An 18733-nucleotide genomic window follows, 5' to 3' on the forward strand; every position below is an offset into this window, starting at 1 on the left:
GGGTATCGGACTGTTGCAAGGGGTTGCCGACACACCTTAGGAAATGTATGAGTGGCTCGATAGATTACTGTGCTCTCTACTGAATGGAGTTCCTGCACACCTCAAACGACTTTCCTCCTTCAAACATTGGTGCTATCTATCCCTTAATATCATAAACAGGTGATGTATCAGACTGTTGAATGCCACATTGCTGTTAGCTACTCATGTGAGTGTTAACACTGCTGAGAGTTTCTTGCCTCTATATTGCTTGCGTTTACTTTAAACTGAAATTTGACTCAAACTAATCTCCATTTGTTACAGAGTACACAACTATCCACTACTTGCCAATACTTACTTCTTAGAAGCGGATTCCATGTAATAGTGATGTTCGTACTGCCCTCCACTTTCTAAAGATGAGTAAGTCTATGATGAGAGGCTAGGTTTTCGTCCAACTCCTCACACTGCCTTAAGGGGTCTCATCCTCAAAGCAACCAGTCAGAGTTAAGCAACCTTTCATTTGCACGATATTATATTTTTCATGGTGTGAATCCCAATGTAGCTCCTTGCTTTTATAACCTCGATGTGAGGGGAAATACAAACAATTACACAATGTGGGATAAAAGCCAATTTTGTCTTTTAGTTGCTTAAGTTACTTTTGTCATAAAGTGACTTTAAGTCATAAAGTAACTTTATAATTCAACTTTATAAAATTAAGTGACTTAACTAAAGTAAAGTAACTTAACTATAGGAAATTCCCACTTAAATATCTCCCCAACGAAACCAAATAGAATCTTGTGACTAGTTGACATGTTAAAAATAAATGCCATTAGCCTATCTGGATGGAAAGATAGACGAACAAGGCACCATAAGGCCTAGTGCAAAGAAGGGAGACATTACATGATTAAACTATGTTTATTACAAACAAGATTTCTTTGTCCATCTTGGTCCTTTAATAGATATTATGAATAGGTTTATGGCATTTCATAAAAAATATCAGTAACTCTTTGATGATGGCGCCTCGTCTTATCTAAGAGGCATATGGATTATACCCTAGTATAAGGATGCACAAATTTGGTTTTCTTTCTCACTTATTTAAGCTTTGAAATGAAATCATGAAAAATATACAATGGGTAATTCAATCGATTACATGTAGATAAGCATTCATGTTTGATGACTGTAACTCATATAAACAATTCATTCTGGTGCTGTTCATAATACTCAAAAGAACATTCATACTATGTGCTCAAATCTTAAAGCTTCCATTCATAAATAATTAAATAATGGGAAGAGCAAAAGGACACACAACCCGATTGTAATAATGGGTATGTCACCCTCGATTATTGGTATAGCTGCGAATTGGCCTAACAAGGCTCCTTGTATTTATCTGATCTCCTCTACGGCTTTGATAGCTGCTTATAGATGAGGTATGAGATTGCTTAAAAAGGCTTGAGGTGCTAAGAAAAATAAATCTTAGACAAAGAATAATGAAGAGTTGGAAAGTATGGCTGCTTGCTAAAGATCACAGGTATGAATGCTATCGCTCGTATTGAGTGCTATAACAGGTATTGAAAGAATGGCTTCTGTTACATCCTAATTTTTGACCCGATCTAAAATGTTCATATAGCCGTTGAGGTTTCAAGTGAAGTCAGTTGACAGCTAAAATTTGTTACAATCATGTGAAATGGTAAGATGGTTAATTGTTATAATTTCATATGAAGATGAAATGCTACTTAACCGTTATGATGATATTTAAAGCTATTTTGGGAAGTTGATTATTTATCATGAATTTATGGGAATTGAAAATGCGGTTAGCCTTTATGATCGTTTATGATTAATAACTTGTGGAAAATTTTCTTGTAGGGAGCATGTCAAATGGGTGGAAGCATTGTTAGAAAAGAATTGGACATAGGGGCACCACCATCATTGGGCAAATAGGTGTGAATCTTGAATCAACATGGCTAAGGGTAAACGACTAGGCAAGCAAGAGTGTACGTCGGACAATACCATGAGCTACTTGGATAACATATAAAACATTTAAATATTTAAACATAATCAAAATTCGTACCTCTGATGATTTATGTTGGTATCCTCATCATTTCATTATATATAAATATAAATGCACATATGTATAAAGGTATGGTGCCACCATGGTATTAAATTACCCAAGCATGTCTCTATTAACGCGCGCGCACACACACACACATATATGTGCAAATACTTTGGGAGGATATGAAGATAAAATAAATTCTCCAAATTATGCACGCATATAGATATGCATATTCTAATAGGTATAACCTTGGACACAATAATAGTACAATGACATCATTCAAAAATAATATATATATACATAATAATAAGTTATTCTTTTAATAAGGAGTCCTTCAAATTCTTTCTTTTAAAATCATAAGTCTTTATGAGAGATGCTGAGTGCACTTGGCGATTTTCCTTCTTTTGAATCGGTGAACCAAGAAGCTGATAATCTTCTTGTAACTGCTATCAAGAGCCGCGGATTCTTTTTGAGCCTCCTATATTGTTCTCATTATATAAAATTATAGAGTATGTCTGGTAGCAAGTATCGATATTGTTGTTCTTTCCCATTCCCTCTTCTCTTTTCTTTTCCTTACTCTTGTGGCTGATATTGGAGAGAATCCGAGCTACTGTTCCTGTTATTAAATGGTCATCAAATTCTGAAATCTGCATTCAAAAAATCAGACTTTCGAGAGCCGGCCATTCGGAGTTAATCAAAGATCCATTCTTTCATTGATCAGGTTATGTGATTAATTTACCTAATCTTTATTTTGGTATATGTACTGCATTCGAAAGTATAGATGCAAAAATAGTTTCAAGGATTTTTAAATAACAATGCTTGGCTGTGAAGTAAATTAAGTCTATCAAATAGCTCATTTGATCAAGCACACCAAGTTATCTCACCATGTTAAGTCTGAACCAAATACATATGTCATGCTATGACTTCCTTTTCGAATCAGCTTGTCTTTCAAATTCAAATTATAATCCTTCGAAGTTTTCTTAAGAGAAGTCTGTAATAATTTCTGCTAGTTCTGATCAAAGAGTTCAAGTTTGGTCTTAAGATATTTTGTCAAACAGTTGGCATGAAACCCTGGTGTTAAGCTTTGATACTGCTGTAAACTATGATTTCCAGAATTTATAGGGACGCGACTAGGGAATTTGCAGACAGAGCAAGAACTCGGAGAACAATAGTACTGAATTTATGTTATTCTTCAATTCAAGTAGACCCATACAATGCTTCATCAACCTTAAAATATGACTGAACAATTTCTGGAAACATTCATACTAACTAATTATCATTAAATCACTACGCATGATTCACAAATAATGAAATTTAGTGGAGCCTGTATAGCTGCAGCAGTTAGTAGATCCTACTGCCTGTTCAAGGCTTGCTCCTTACTGGTCTCCGTCTACAGCTGTCACACCCAATCGTTGTATGCCATGCCAGCTACTACACACACCTTAACGTATTGGACTTAACCGACAGTATCCATGTACCTTCCGTGTTATACCCGATAGATGGTAATCTCTGCTGATAGATAGAAATGGACTACGTACAGACCTTCTACCAGCCCCTTTTGATAACGTCGGACCTTAGTCACTGTGAGAGTTGATCCCGTGAAATGGTCGGGTTATTCCAATCAGTCTTTGAGAGACTCGTACTCCTCCTCACTACCCGTGCTTCCTGTAGAATGATTGCCGAAGCTGCCTGAATATCTTCCACCTGTAACCAGATCGCAACCCTTGGCTAAACTACAATATATAAGTGCAAATTGAACCTGTAAGATCATGTCAGCTGCCTGATGTTTCTTCTTCTGACTCTCCTGTGATTCTTTGACCCTGCGCCTCTATATGCTGAAGTAGTAACTGCTTACTAATCTGCCTCTTGTTTCACATAAGGAGTATTGTTTGGCAACAATGCATTATACTGCCCATCAATCCCTGAGTCTGATGTATGTTTCATAAAGAAGACTGGGCTTAGCTCCAGCTTCCAACTTCCTAAGGGGTTTCGTCCTCAAGAAGGCACAGTCACATTTAAGCAACCATTAGGATTTGAATAAAGAACATATATTCGTGGTGACAATCCCAATGCAACTGCTTCTCTTTATAACCTCGAAGATAACTTATCAATGTGGGAGAAAAGACTTTCGTTTTTTAGTCACTTAAGTCATTTTGTCATAAAATGACTATAAATAATAAAGTACTTTATAAATCAACTCAATAAAGCAATGTGACTTTACCCTTAGAATTTCCCACTTAAAATCTCCTCTGCTGAAACCACAAGACTCCTGTGACTAGCTGACATCCTAAAACAAATGTTGTTAGCCTATCCGGATGGAAAGATAGACTAACTACGTGCCAATAGGTCTAGCGTGGAGAAGGGGACATTACAAAGTCCTTGAGTCTTAACGATTGCTTTGTGCCAGTATTAAAATATTATTTCCATCAGCTGAGTTTCAGCAAATGAATTGATATCCTCTACGAATAGACACCCAGGACTCACTTGGCTGGTTGGCCAAGAAAGTTGGTGAAGAGGTGGAAAGAAAGTTTTGCAAGAATGAGAAATAGGAATCAGAATTGATATGATAATTTTATTTTCTTTTAAAGAATTAATCAATAGCTCATGCATGTCCAATATGTACCCAGTTGCCAAGTCGAGTGGTGGAATTAAGAATCAAAATGCTCAGTGGCTGGACAAGGTGTTCCATGTCTATTCCGGGTAGGGAGGGCCTTTCTGGAATGAGATTTGTGGGGATATTCTGAGGGTCCGCAGTTGGGAGGTTAAGACCCTGTTAATGTTTCCCCTCTCCACAAGATGCCAAGACATGCACCAAATAAGGATGAATTATGCATTCAAATATTTGTTGGTAACAGGTATTTTACTTTGATGATGTTTATACAAGTAGAAGATATGATGGATTGATTTAAATCATCGATTCAGTTATCTTCTTTAATGAAAGTAACTTTTCTAGTCAATGTAATTGGTAACCAGTTAGATTGGTTGATCTTCTAACTGAACATGAATATATCAATATGCAAGCGATAGGTTTATCTGATGGATTGTTAACTCAATCTTCCATTTATGTGAATAATGAATATGAGCATATTTTTCTAACTGAATGTTATTGCCATAGTTAGCAATGGAAGGAGAAGGAATAATACAATGGTATTTGACGCCCTAAATGATACAGTGGTACTTGATGCCCTAAATGATACAATGGTATTTGATGTCCTAAATGATACAATGGTATTTGATGCCCTGATTGATACATTGGTATTTGATGCCCTAAATGATACAGTGGTATTTGTTGCCCTAACTGATATAATGGTATTTTGATGGTAATGGTGTTTCAATAAAGTGGTATAGCTATTTGTTCCTAAGTGGCATATATGTATTAACTCAGGTTTTGCAGAAGCATTCCTAGATGGACTTGGGTTTTGAATTCTACGGTATGTAGATTTTTCCCTTTTTAAAATCATTGATGGTGTTTTCAAATTGTTAGTTATGAAATTTTTTGTTTAACTGTTTTGTAACCATTAATCTCATTCACATGAATATAATTGTTATAACTATCTTCCTATGAATGTGAATTAGTATTGTATTTCATTGAGATGTTAGTTGATAATTAAGGCTTGGAAAAATTGGTTGTTACAGCTTCCTTTGCCTTATGCATCCTTGCTTTACAAATTTAATCTCCCAAGAGGACTTACGAGGAAGATGTTTGGAAGGTGTCGAAACATAAGTTACATTCTTGATTTGCATAATCGAAAATCACAAATAAAAGGCTGATGGAGAACAAGGCCGATGAAAAATAATATTAGAGGCCAATGGAAAAATTTAATATCAAAGGACCGATGAAGATAATATTAAAACTTTGACATAAAATGGAAATAATAATTTGCTTCTAGTGCTTTAGTATAATGACACCCTCTGTATCTACATATATTCGTATATGTACACGTATACATTCGTATACGTAGTATTCTATATATACTTTTTTTTGTGTATTCATCATATTTTAAGTAGATGTATACATTCATGTACTCACATTTGAATATACACATATATACATATGTATGTACGTACATGTATAAGTATGTGTAAGTACCATGCTATCGTTATACTAGAACATGTTTGACATAACAAGGAAGCTTTTGAGATCGACCAAAATCATAAAGGTAACAATTGTTCTTAGTTCGTTCATATTGCTATCCTATCGTGTTGACCCTAGTTAGCTCATGGTGATCACTTCATATACCTTTGCTTTCCTAGACAAGTTTCCCTTGGCCATGGCGGTTTAGGATTCATACCCGTTAGCTTAACCGTAGGTGGTGCCTGCATGCCCATTTCCCTCTCTGGAAATGCTTCTCCCCTTAATAACATATGTGCAAATTATTTAATCAAAATCAAATAATCATTTAGCTAAACCATTTTCCATTCATATAACATCATATTGAAAACAAATATTGTGAACCATAACGAATAACCAACACTTCAATTTCACATGAACCATAATGAACTATTATTGCTTCATTTTCATATGACACCAAATGAATGACAAATTTAACCATCTAACTCGATTTTTCTTGAAGTCTTAACAGCTATATAGAATATTTATAGTTAAGCAAAAATAGAGGATGTAACACTCCAAGTCTATTCCAGCTAATCTAATCCAGTGAATTACAAATGAGAAGGCCTTGGCCTTTTATAATTGTTCAATTACAATGAAGGGCCAAAATCACTTCCAGATCAAGGGCCAAGATTATGCCAACATTGCGCTAATCTACCGAACTGCTACAAGCACTAAATGCTCATCCAATTGCAGAAGGAAGCACTTTGTGGTTCAATAAGAAAATTACAATTCTTTTGAGAGTGGATTAGAAATTAGGTGACGTAGAGGCCTTAGATTCCTTTCCACATTTCTCTTGGCATAATGTGATTGAATTTGTTTGAACATGAGTAACTAAAGCCTTCTGATTGGTTGAAGATGACTGGGTACCACATCGGCATCCTTATCTCATAGACTTGATCAATTCCTTGGTGATGAGAAGATATCTCTTGATACTCAACATTATCAAGCCTTTAATGGTGATGGCATATTCCCAAATTGCTTCATCTTCTCAAATTTTATCCATCTTCTCAAATTTTATCCATCTTAAAATCTTCTCATTGCCATGATTATATGCTTGTACTAGCAAATTGATGTCTCTTTTGATCCGTTGACCTTGATCTTCTTAAAGTGATGAGTTTTTTCATCTAAGTGAATCTTGCAAAGTGAACTTGGATTTCTGGAGGAAATTCAAGTTGGTGATGATAATTCTCTCTTGTAGATTTATGATTTTCTTCTGCAAAATTTGTTCTTCAAATTTCACTTTGATAATCTGATTTTGAACCACCTTGTTTGAAGTTTTGGGGCTGACCTTGCCACCATCCTTTTCCCTCCTAGCCTTTCCTTCAACAATTACCTTGTGAAACAAAGGAATATTTTATTGAGCTTGCAAAATGGTAAGTATAAACCATAGTTACAAGACTTTGTGAGTTCCGAACCGAGCTAGGCTCCAGAGTTTCTTGGCATTTGGACTTTGACTCGGTTGAGTCCTATTGGGACTCACAAAGTCCATGGACTCTCCTAACTTGGAGAGTCCCATGGCTAAGGCTTTGCCGCGATTAGTTCAACCATAAAGTAAAATTTAAACTTTTTTTAATTGTTTCTAATGAGGTTCTTTTGGCTTATATGATCACATTGCAATAAAGTTTCTTAAAATTTGAAATGGCAATTCCCAATAAGGCAACTGACATGGAGTAGTTAAATGTCATGGAGTAGTAAAATGTCTTGTATGTAGTAGGTATAAAACATATCAATTAATGTACAAAGCATATACATATAGTATTTCACTAAAGTTTTTGCCAAAAAAGCAACGTCATATGATAGGTAGAAATCACGAAGTCCTGGAACCACGTATTTAAACAGCACTATCAAATTTGAAAGCATTGCAACAAATAAAATGATTTCCTTTTAGGGAATTGAACATATCCAGAACAATAAAATAACAGTTTTAAGGTTTTTGAAATTTTGAAAAAAAAATTCTATTAAATCTAGTCATTTTACAAAGTTAAAAGATGATGACATCTGATTAATTATAGACTTGATATCATTCCAAAAATTCATAATGTATTTTCCAGAGTAACGAGACTCACCGCGAGTCGTCCGAGTCAGTGAGTTAAGTTACCTCAGTTGGGTCAAAATGACCTGTGACCTTGACTTGGCGGGTCAATTCGGCTGACTTGGCTCTTTTTAAATTTTGTTTTCAAAATTTTCTTAATACATCGAAAATTTACCTTTGTACTTATGTAATCGATGTATGTTACGTATGTGATCAAATTGCCTTCTATTTCATCATGTTATTTTCTCTTTAAGCTTTATTCAATAATAAGTGCAGGAAATTTCTTTAAATCCTAAAAAGTCTCTAAATTTCAAGGGTTTTGTCACTTTGCCGAGTCACTGCTGAGTCACAGGTGAGTCTGAGGGGTCACGAGTCGAGTTACACTTGCTGAGTCTGGGCCGGGTCCGAGTCTCGTTACTTCAGTATTTTCTGATCTTGTTAGAACAAGTGTTTAAGAAAATCTGTTATCAAATAACTTGCATGGGAGAAGAGTATAATATGAAATATGTTGTAAACACTTGATAATAATATGCCGCTCAACCTCTTAGTCAACTTCAAGGGAGATACCACCAACAGTCTTGAACAGGAACACTATACTCAACTTGATGATAATAAATAACCTATGCATACTATATAATATTAGTTTAACCTTTTCCTTCAGAAATTTTCATTTATACTTGTGTGATCAATATAAACTTGTGTATATGTGCAAAGTAGCTTTTATTTATGTCAATTATTGTGTCTTTGACATTAATTGACTAAATGAAAATGTTAAGTTGGTAGCTGCAATAGAGATCTTCAGACCTCTATTATTGCTTGTATGTCTCTATGTTGGTGACATTTTTTGTTCAGCTGAAAATTATTTGTGGTTCGCTTAACAAGTTTCTGCCTGGGTGTCTCTATTGTATGACTTGGGCAATTATTTGAGCAAGCCTTCAGACATTTTGATGGCTTTTCTTATTCTATTTTGCATTTCACCTTTTTGCATCATGTCCTATTTGACTCTGTCCATATTCATTATGTGAAGTCGTTCTTCCAATTATCTACACATTTATTCTTGTGTTCATTCTTGCTGGTGGTCTCCGTCAGAGGAAGCTCATAAGAGAACAAATTGCCCAATGATTCCATATGGATTTGTTGTTCAATCACATCAACGTCTTGGTCTCTTTGCGCAACACCAGATATTATCCTCTCAATACATACAAAGAGGCCCTCTATGACCTCTCCATTAGGATCTGAAAATGAATCTTCATGCCTAAAACAAATAGAAAGTAAAATCAAGTCTTTGTACACAACCTAAAAAACCAAAGTGAAATAAAGTCTTAGTAGAATATGAAGAAGAATCATTGTACCTGAAATGGGGATTGAGGAAGTAGCCTGCTGCATGAATGGTTTGGTGGAGCTGATTGTCGCAAATCCTATCAATAATTATCCAATGGGATCAAGTTTTTGAGTCTGTTCCCTTGTAGTAATTTCTAATGGACTCCTTTTCTTTATCTATGGCCTCATAAAGACATCCCATTGGGGTTTGTTCCCCATGGAGTTAGTGCAGATCTCTAATGAGAGGCATAGACATCTACAATTGAAATTTGAAAAATACAAATTAGTTTACAAAAAGATTAATTAGTGAAGTTACTCGCGTAGTAAGTTACAAATTAATAATGAAAGACTTGATTCATCATTCAAGAATCATTAAAAAATTAATGTTTTGAAGTTACCTTCATAATCTTAGTAGAGCCCTGTCCAAAGTTTTTGGTCAGAGTATGCCTACCACAACCTCTCTTTTAAACTTCTTTGAATAAGGTGAGTCAAGCCTTTGTGGACTTACAAACATTTGTTTCAAAGGAGACATTGTTTTGATAATACTTTGTGAATCAAGAAAGCCATTGCAAACCTTGTGACAACAAACCTACCCGGGAATGAGATTTTTCTTGCAAAATCGGTTGAAATCCACCTTAAATCCACTTAAATCCGCCTTCAATTGCTCGCTGTCAACTAGCAAGGCTTTGGAATCCTTTTGCCTCCTCTACCCAAAGTCCATAATGCTGAAAATGAAAGCTGGCATAAAAAAATACCCTTTTTTGGTGTTTAACCTCTGATTTCCCTGCATAGGTGAGTTTACTTCAAAAACTTGGCGCCTATATCCTACAACTCGCCATGCTGAAAAACTTGGCGAACTGCAAGTTTTCGATCAATGACTCCTGCTCAGAGAAAAGATGGGGCACCCATTTGCAATGGGGCCACAGAGTGAAAACCTTACAACAACATCCTTGATTCTATTCTGCATTTCAAGGTCAACAATTTCAATTCAAGTAACATTCAAGCATCTTCATTGATATGTGCAATCTCAACATTCGTTCATGAAGGTGTTGGCAAGGTAGATCTAATATTTACCTTCAGATTTATTTTCCTTTTTGCAATCTAATTTTATTTTCAAGGTTGGCTTCTAAATTTAGGCTTGACCAAGAAAAACCCCTTTTTACAACCTTTTCCCTGTTTTTCTGTGTGCAAGTATAGGTGGTGCAACTGTCAGAACATATTTGAAAAGATTGAGACCTGTAGGACTGTCAATCAAAATTCTAGACAAATTTTTATGGAACACAATGCCCTAGGCTTCTTGTTCCTAGAGTACAATGCCCAAAGCATTTTATTTCACTGAAACCACTGTAATGTCCCCTTTTTGGGACATCAGAAATTCTTAAGTCAAATTCGTAAAATATTTGAAAAGATGTAAAGCTCAAATTTATATTATTAAGTGGGTTAAAGGTGACAAAGAAGGAAAAGTCGAAAGGACAGGAAAGGGAACTAAAGGGTCACCGATTTGAGCATAAAAGAGGAAAGCTTCATTTGTTTGTGCATGCTTGAATTTTGGAGATGCTTCAGATTTCTCTTTGAAAAAAGGAAAGCTTAGCTTTTAGTTTCTGGAACTAAGGACGGAAACCTTTAGGGTCTTCTTGACGGATCGGACACCAACCGGTTTAGCATTGGTGGTGAATTCACATCAGATTCACATTGGAATTACAGGTTCTCCTTTATATATTTCCAATGGAGTATTTTATTGTATTGCTGTTTTATAATGCAATAATTTATTTTGCGGCATTTTATATGAGTGCTTTACTGGTTATTTGCTGTTTTTAAATTTCACAAACCATCCGCTATATTCTAAATCTGTTTATGAGAAAAAATTGGGTTCCGGGATATTACAACCACCTTTAGATTCGGATCTCAGGTCAGTACAATTTCTGGCTTTCTGTTTCTGGTCATTGCAGGTTAATGTTTTTGTCAGACTATGATATCCCAAAACTGCTTAATTTAGCTTATTTTAGTCATTTGTCTTGCATCATTACATTAACTCCCCAAATCCATTTCATTCTTAATCATAACAGTGAAGGATCATTGCACTCACTTAGCCGATAAGTTATAGTTGAGTCTATTGGGTCATCTTCCTTCTGATTGTGCATTAAGGGGTGGACAAATAACTTGCATGCCGAGTATAAATGACCACCCATCTTTCCTTATTGTACAACAATTAATCTTTATACTTCTTGTTACAAATTCGGGAATTTGGCTAGAATTTTATGTTGCTTTGGTCAACCTAAAGTTTGGCTTGTGCACCTATATTCATTAATATAATTTCCTTGAGTTGGAAATCCAAAATATTGAATAACCATCTGATTTGAAAGTTGAGACCTTTGTTAAAGATAACCATCCATTGAGAACAATTTAGAAGGCATTTTGTGATTTCAAATTTGGTCTCAACTGGGAAAAGGTTGTGTGATAGAAATTGACTAGTGATCTTGAAGCAGAGTGCACAGACAAAATGATTTTTAATAATATAATATCTGAAATTACCATTATCCAATTTTTGTGAATCACAGGGCATTGGATAAATGTAGCCACCATAGATTCCTACTAACATGCAAATCATGACAAATTGATAGAATAGGTAACTTCCTATTCTTCAAAATCTTGGTAGGAAACTATAGTGTGTCTTGCATGGGAGATGCAAAAATTTTCATCTATGCTCAACCTTAAGCTTAAATCGAGGCACAATAGTTTTACTAGTCTTAGTCCTAGATCAGCTGGCACTAGTGACCATTTCATTATTTCCTTGACCATTTCATTATTGCCTTGAGGTGGGTAGGAAGATAAAGAGTGAAATATAGATTCATGTATGTTGGAAATATAAGAGAGTAACTGAGAGGGAAGGGGTGAATCAGTTATTACAAAAATAAATTCCAGATCCCTCTAGATGTCAGCACAAAACAAACTCTGATAATTGAAATACTGATACTCGGCATACACACAGTTAATGCTGTAACTCGGTAAATACTGAATGTACTCGGTAATCAATTAACTTTGCAGATCTTAAGATATTGTCAGTGATTATCATTACTTAATCTTAATTGCAAGCATGAAAGAAATAGCATTAACACATATGACACCAAGATTTAATGTGGAAACCCAATTTGGGAAAAACCACTAATTGTAACTAGTTACTGTTTTTCACCCTTTTGAAGTGAGCTCTGTTAGGAGCCAACCTTGTTAAAGGTTACAAAACACAGTTTCATGTGTGACCCCGTTAAAGGATTTAATCACCTTGTTAGGAGTGGCCTTGTTAGAGGTCTTTAGACAATTCAACAGAACTACCACCTTGTTAGAGGATTTACAAATAGTTGTTAAACCAACTTTGTTAAGAGATTTAGATCACTGCTACAATGGTTAGAGAGTAACAATGAGATGACCTGATTGAGATGCAAGTGAATTGCTGATTATAGATCTTTGTTCTGGCTTGTACTTGATCCTTCTTGATCAAATATAGCTTTTCTGCTCCACAAGGATATTCTGCTTATCCTTCAAATTTGCTTCCTCTCTTCATCCCTTATAATTCATTCATAACATCTTTCACACCTTGAAACCACAACTTTACCTTATATCTTTCATATTGTCAAGTCGGCTCAAATACAACTTAGAATAATTAATATTCATCTCCATTGTCAGCTGGAACCAATAGATAAACCAATTGAGTTTAATATGTCAAAATAAGAAAATCTTTTGTTAACCGACCCAACTTGGTAGACACGAACTCAGAAGCGATTTCCTATGTTAACCAACATAAGCTCGGTTAACACTACAAACTTGCGGCAATCCTTTGGTAACCGAGTGAGCTCGGTTAACACTCATCTTCTACAAACTTTTCTTCGACGCCCGAGTGAACTTGGTAGACACTATCTTTTGAACTAGGCAACCATAGGAGTGCTCTGTAGACACAGAAAACTGTCTTCACTGCCCGAGTGAGCTCGGCAGGCACTAATTGATAACTGATATGACATTTGTGTAACATCAAAGACAACACACAATTAATCAATTGTATCCAACAATCTTCATTGTTCCATTTGATTTATCTCCAATGGTTTGATCAGGTGCATGATGCCTTTTGACATATCTTGCTAACACAGGCTCTTTGGGCTTTGAATGATTTCCATTGTCTTCATTATGAATTTCAGCTTCAAGCTCGGGTACTTCTATTTGTGACTCGGGTCCTTCAAACTTGATTTGAACTAGCTCAGTAGCCTCTGATTGTGACTCAGGTTCTTCAGAATGCGACTCGGTTTGCACTTCTTGCAACTCGGTAAGTGTAGGTGTGCTTGGCAGACACAGAAAACTGTCTTGACTGCCCGAGTGAGCTTCGCATGCACTGACTGATAACTGATATGACATTTGTGTAACATCAAAGACAACACACAATTAATCAATTGTATCCAATAGTTTCTCTGCATTTTTAATAACGTGGTTGATGGTGTGTGTGCAATGTTTAAGAAGAACAAGGACTTAAGAATTTCAGGGCCTTTTAAATTCAGCATGTGTTCTTATCATTCAGACAGACAAAATAAACTAGCAAAAATATTCATATTGCAGTTTTTAAACGATATCTACCTGAGGTAAGCATAATTATGTTTTTCCGTTAGGAAAATGATCAATATTTTCAGTAATCATAATCATAGAGCTCATTTTCACAAGATGCTGCATAAAATATGTTTTTTGGATAATTCAATTTATTCTTATAGAGTTAATGATATTGGCCTGCTATTTTGGCTAAAATTAAATTAACTTAAAAAAACATAACAAAGCTCCCTTGATCTTATTATCTAGTTTGGTATCAAAATTCATAATTAAGTTAATAAAAAAGGAAATAATTCAATGAACTGATGTATTTGTTAATATGTAGGCAGTTCAGAAATTTCCCAGGAACATGATGTCTATGACATCACTGAATACATGTGCAGGAAGACTTTCAGATATGATAAAGGATCACATTTCAATGTTTTTCGAATGCAGTAGAAACGTACAATTCTACAAAAATGAGCATACCTCCCATTCTTCCTCCCTCTCTATTCCGTCTGCTGTTACTATAAGAGGTTTCATTTGCACTTAGTAGTGTCTAAGAGAAATAGGTGGCTTCTCTCCAATTTCTGGGTTTGTTCCAAAGTCCTCCGTATAATATTCAGCTTCAAATTCCAACTGCAAAAACATATAAATCATAGGCTGTCAACACTAGCAGCAAAGTGTATGCAGTAGCAAACTGCAGATAGCCATGTCTGACATTACAGCCAATGGAAAAGAACAGGCAAAATGAAAATGACTGGAAATTGGGATGTTTTAATGTGTGTTTTGCATGGAGATGAACAATGGAAAATAAACTTTTGATATGTGAATAAATATCTACAACTTTACCTGGTAGTGAAACAAAAACACTATTAGATCTTATATACAGACTACCACCAATAGACTGCCGAGCTAATACTTTTTGCGCTGCTGCTCCGTTTCAAATTCTCGTCAAATCAAAGATGGTTTAGAATTGACAATCTGGACCGACAGTTTTCCCAATTTAGAAAAAGTAGACATCAGGGATTCGAGTTTCATAAAATTATAGCATCCTTTTCTCATAGTACAATTATTGCTAGAATGTTTTACATATGAAATGAACCATTACGGACTTAAACCTTTTGTCAATTCAGAATCAAATGTTAAAAAAATCTCTCTCAGATATTATTGAATTACGATCCTCCTGTGATAGTACAAACACTGCTTGGTACTGCTGCATGTTAGGTTGATCCAAATATATTCAAAACTTAGCCAATTAATAAGTAGGCATTGGGGTTCAATCCTTACAATTATTTAATGCATTTGAAACCTCTTCTGATGGTTGTAACATTGCTTGATGCTTACAACTTGTACATGCCAAAGGGATCATTATGAATTTAAAGATTGTTTGTGCATGTGTGTTACTTTGGAGTACTTATGCTTATACTCTTACACACGACAATTCTATCCTAAATCTTTTACAGCAAGTTGATGGAATCTTTCCTGTTAAGGAATATAGAAACAATTTGAGAAAAGTCTGGAATATAAGAGAAGTAATGTCGTTGCCATAAATTATTGTTGAATATTTTTGAAAATTGGTCCTGCAGAAAACGATGTCGTTGCAATTTTTGAATGTCTTAGCAAGTTTATGCAGTACACAGATCACCCTGAGATAATGCATCTTGTCGAAAAAAAACTTGGGTAGACTCATATTACACTTGTGTATTTGCCTGTTGGCATTAATTTTTCGCTGGTCAATAAAGTTTTAGTTATTAGATCCTAAAGCCACAGGATAAATTTATTTATTAATTATTGAAAAATTGTATTAAATCTTTTAACCTTTTTGTGTATGATTTTTTTCATATGTTTAAGACAATCTTGTCTTTGAAATGGCTAAGATTATAATTAGTTTTGTTGTTATGGATTTACGTTGTCCTACATTTTTCTTTGCCCATTTGTTAAGATTTCTTGGAGTGTCACTTCTTAATGTGTCACCATTTTCCTTGAAAAGAATATGGTAGTGGCACTCATTTGTTAGGTGTTTACAATAAATATTTGAGTGCACCTCACTTTTTTTGTACACATTTCTCGTCATGATGAATATGACAGAGCCACACATTAATGTAAATTACTAAATTTCAATGTGACATATATAGAGGTTTGGAGTGATGTTCATAACTTCTCTTTCCACCTGTATTAAATTCATAAGTTTCTTTTATAGTGGTAATATTATCTTGAAACTCTTAGTTTTCTTTTATAATGGTGAGATTCATAGTAAAATTTCAAGTTGTTGTCTTCATAATACACAAGGAATTTTCTCCAGTCAAATAGTTTATCGGATATCCAATTCAAAAATCTTGACTCACATTCACGGTGTCATTAATTTGTTTAAATTTATCAATTTTCTCTGTGTTGCTTATGATTCATGATTTGTAGTTGATCATGGCATAGTTTTCCCCAAAATTGTCTAAATGCAAATAGAGAATTAGATTTGAACACTTCAAACAGTAGAAAATATTTAATAGGCTTCTGCCTTAACCCACATATATGCATGATAACTAAAAATACATACCAAACAACCTCCTTTGACAGAATTTTGTACTGTGTACCTCTCTTAATGTGTCTCAAATCCTTGTTTAAGTCCTCGTCATCATTATTGATGACATTTTTATCTTGTCCACCCGACATTAAATTTGTTTTTTTGCTCTCATTTTTTGGACGCTTCTTTTCACCTTATTTACCTGGTTTGTCCCTTTCCAACGATCCAATTGACAGCAAAATATGAGGGCCTTTAATTTCAGCATGTGTTCCTATCACTCAGACAAAATAAATTAGCAAAAATGTTCACATTTCAGTTTTTAAATGACAACTACCTCAAGGTAAGGATAGTTATACCATTAGGAAAATGATCAATATTTTCATTAATTATAATCATAGAGCTTATTTTCACAAGATGATGTATAAAAGATGTTTTTTGAATAATCCATTTTATTGATATAGACGATACATCTGTGCATCAGTCTGAATAAAATAGTAATGCACAGGAAGAGAAAGGGTGAAAGCTTATGTTTGACCAATATGTATGTGAAAATAGTTGCCAGTGGCCAGTTTATGTAGGATTGAGTCTTTTCTATTGGTTTGTAGTAATGAATTCTTCTTGTGCAGAGTAAATGATCCTGTTGCAGCAAAGCTCTTGAATAAAGCTGGTGAGATGTCATCTCTTGCTCCTCCAGAAGACGAGGGTATAAAGACCTTGTATGTTGGTGGGCTTGATCAAAGAGTTACCGAGGATGATCTGAAGGACCAGTTTTATGGGTACGGTGAAATTGAATCCATCAGACTAGTTTTGCAACGAGCGTGTGCATTTGTGACATATACCACAAGGGAAGGGGCTGAGAAGGCAGCAGAAAATTTGTCGAACAAGCTTGTAATTAAAGGCTTGAGGCTAAAGCTATTATGGGGGAAACCACAGGTTCCTAAACCAGAAGTTGAAAACCAGGGAGAACAATCAGTGAAACTTATTTCTCATAGTGGGATGCTTCCAAGATCTATAGTATCTCAGCATCAGAGTCAAGAACCGCCACAGAGTAGTCAGGATCAGCCATCTTTACATTACTTCAACATTCCTGCTCCACCCCCACCCGCTGAACGAGCTTTCTATCCATCCATGGATCCTCAGAGAATGGGAGCTGTTGCTCCAGCTCCAGACACTGGCAGTGGTAAGCAAGGCGCACCAAATGAAATCCAGGAAGGGCAACCTTCCCAGCAAAATCTTTATGGCGCTTCAAGTGATTCATACTATGCACCCCAGCCTCCTCAAGAGGGGCAATATCATCATTACTATGGCCCTCCTTATGGACCCCCACCTCCATATCAACAATATGTAGGATATCGCCCTGGTCCACCACCACCAGCACCTGCACCACCTCATCAAACATATTATCCTCCGCAATATTAACTATGGAGATTTCATTCTACATTTGTTTCATGTTATCTTCAAAACCATCACATGATTTTTAAAGCAGAGGGCGTGTGCAACTAATGGGCAATTTTCAGTAGGGTTTGATCCTGCAGGCAAGGATACCTTTGTACTTCTTTCTGTAGTTAGCCTAATTGTGATATATTATTAAATGGTTTTTTATAATCTCTTGTATATGGTTAATGTCTATTTTGTTATGTTCCTCACATGACAACTGCTAGATAAAACTGTTTAGTAACCCCAGGCCAAAAACATGATGATGATAGCCCTATGGCAAATGTGTTAAAGCTTTGCAATGGTTTATTCTGTGGCATTTGTATGTGTTTTCAGTTTTCCAATAGTAATTGTTCAGGAAAGAGACGATGCCAGGATACCAGAAAATCAATACGAGGCCAACTTATGGAGGTTTGAATAATTTTTAATCTTGTACAACTCACAAAGTTTAAATGAAAAAATGGCAGTTGAGAAAAACTATCAGAACAATTTTTCAGGAAATGTTTTCTTCAAATGATGGGATGTGACATTTAGTTTTTATGTTCTTTTGGATTCTTTTGCACGCTTCTGCAATATTTGAATTGTATGATTCACTAGCGCATGTTTCATTCCTGCAGGACCTTCGGTAGCATCATGTGAATTTGACTTGTGTTCTTCTAATATTGTTTGTCTTGCGAAGAACTATTTCTTGAGCTTTGAAAGCAAGTTTGATGCCCCTCTTTG

General features: G+C 35.3%; 1 protein-coding gene across 6 annotated transcripts in view; it reads left to right on the forward strand.

Moving 5' to 3' along the window:
• The window catches only part of LOC149578329 (zinc finger CCCH domain-containing protein 40-like), a 91321-nt gene extending 72810 nt beyond the window's left edge, over positions 1-18511 (forward strand). For all 6 annotated transcript variants that reach the window (XM_089828276.1, XM_089828283.1, XM_089828289.1 and 3 more), the window contains one exon: positions 17203-18511. In XM_089828276.1, the coding sequence (XP_089684402.1) occupies positions 17203-17995 (793 nt within the window). In that variant the 3' untranslated portion in view covers positions 17996-18511. The remainder of the gene's footprint in view (positions 1-17202) is intronic.
• Positions 18512-18733: the final 222 nt, after the last annotated feature.

The sequence above is a fragment of the Cupressus sempervirens genome, chromosome 1, assembly GCF_028749045.1.
Source record: "Cupressus sempervirens isolate cs-2001-9-10 chromosome 1, ASM2874904v1, whole genome shotgun sequence".
Taxonomy (NCBI): Eukaryota; Viridiplantae; Streptophyta; class Pinopsida; order Cupressales; family Cupressaceae; genus Cupressus; species Cupressus sempervirens.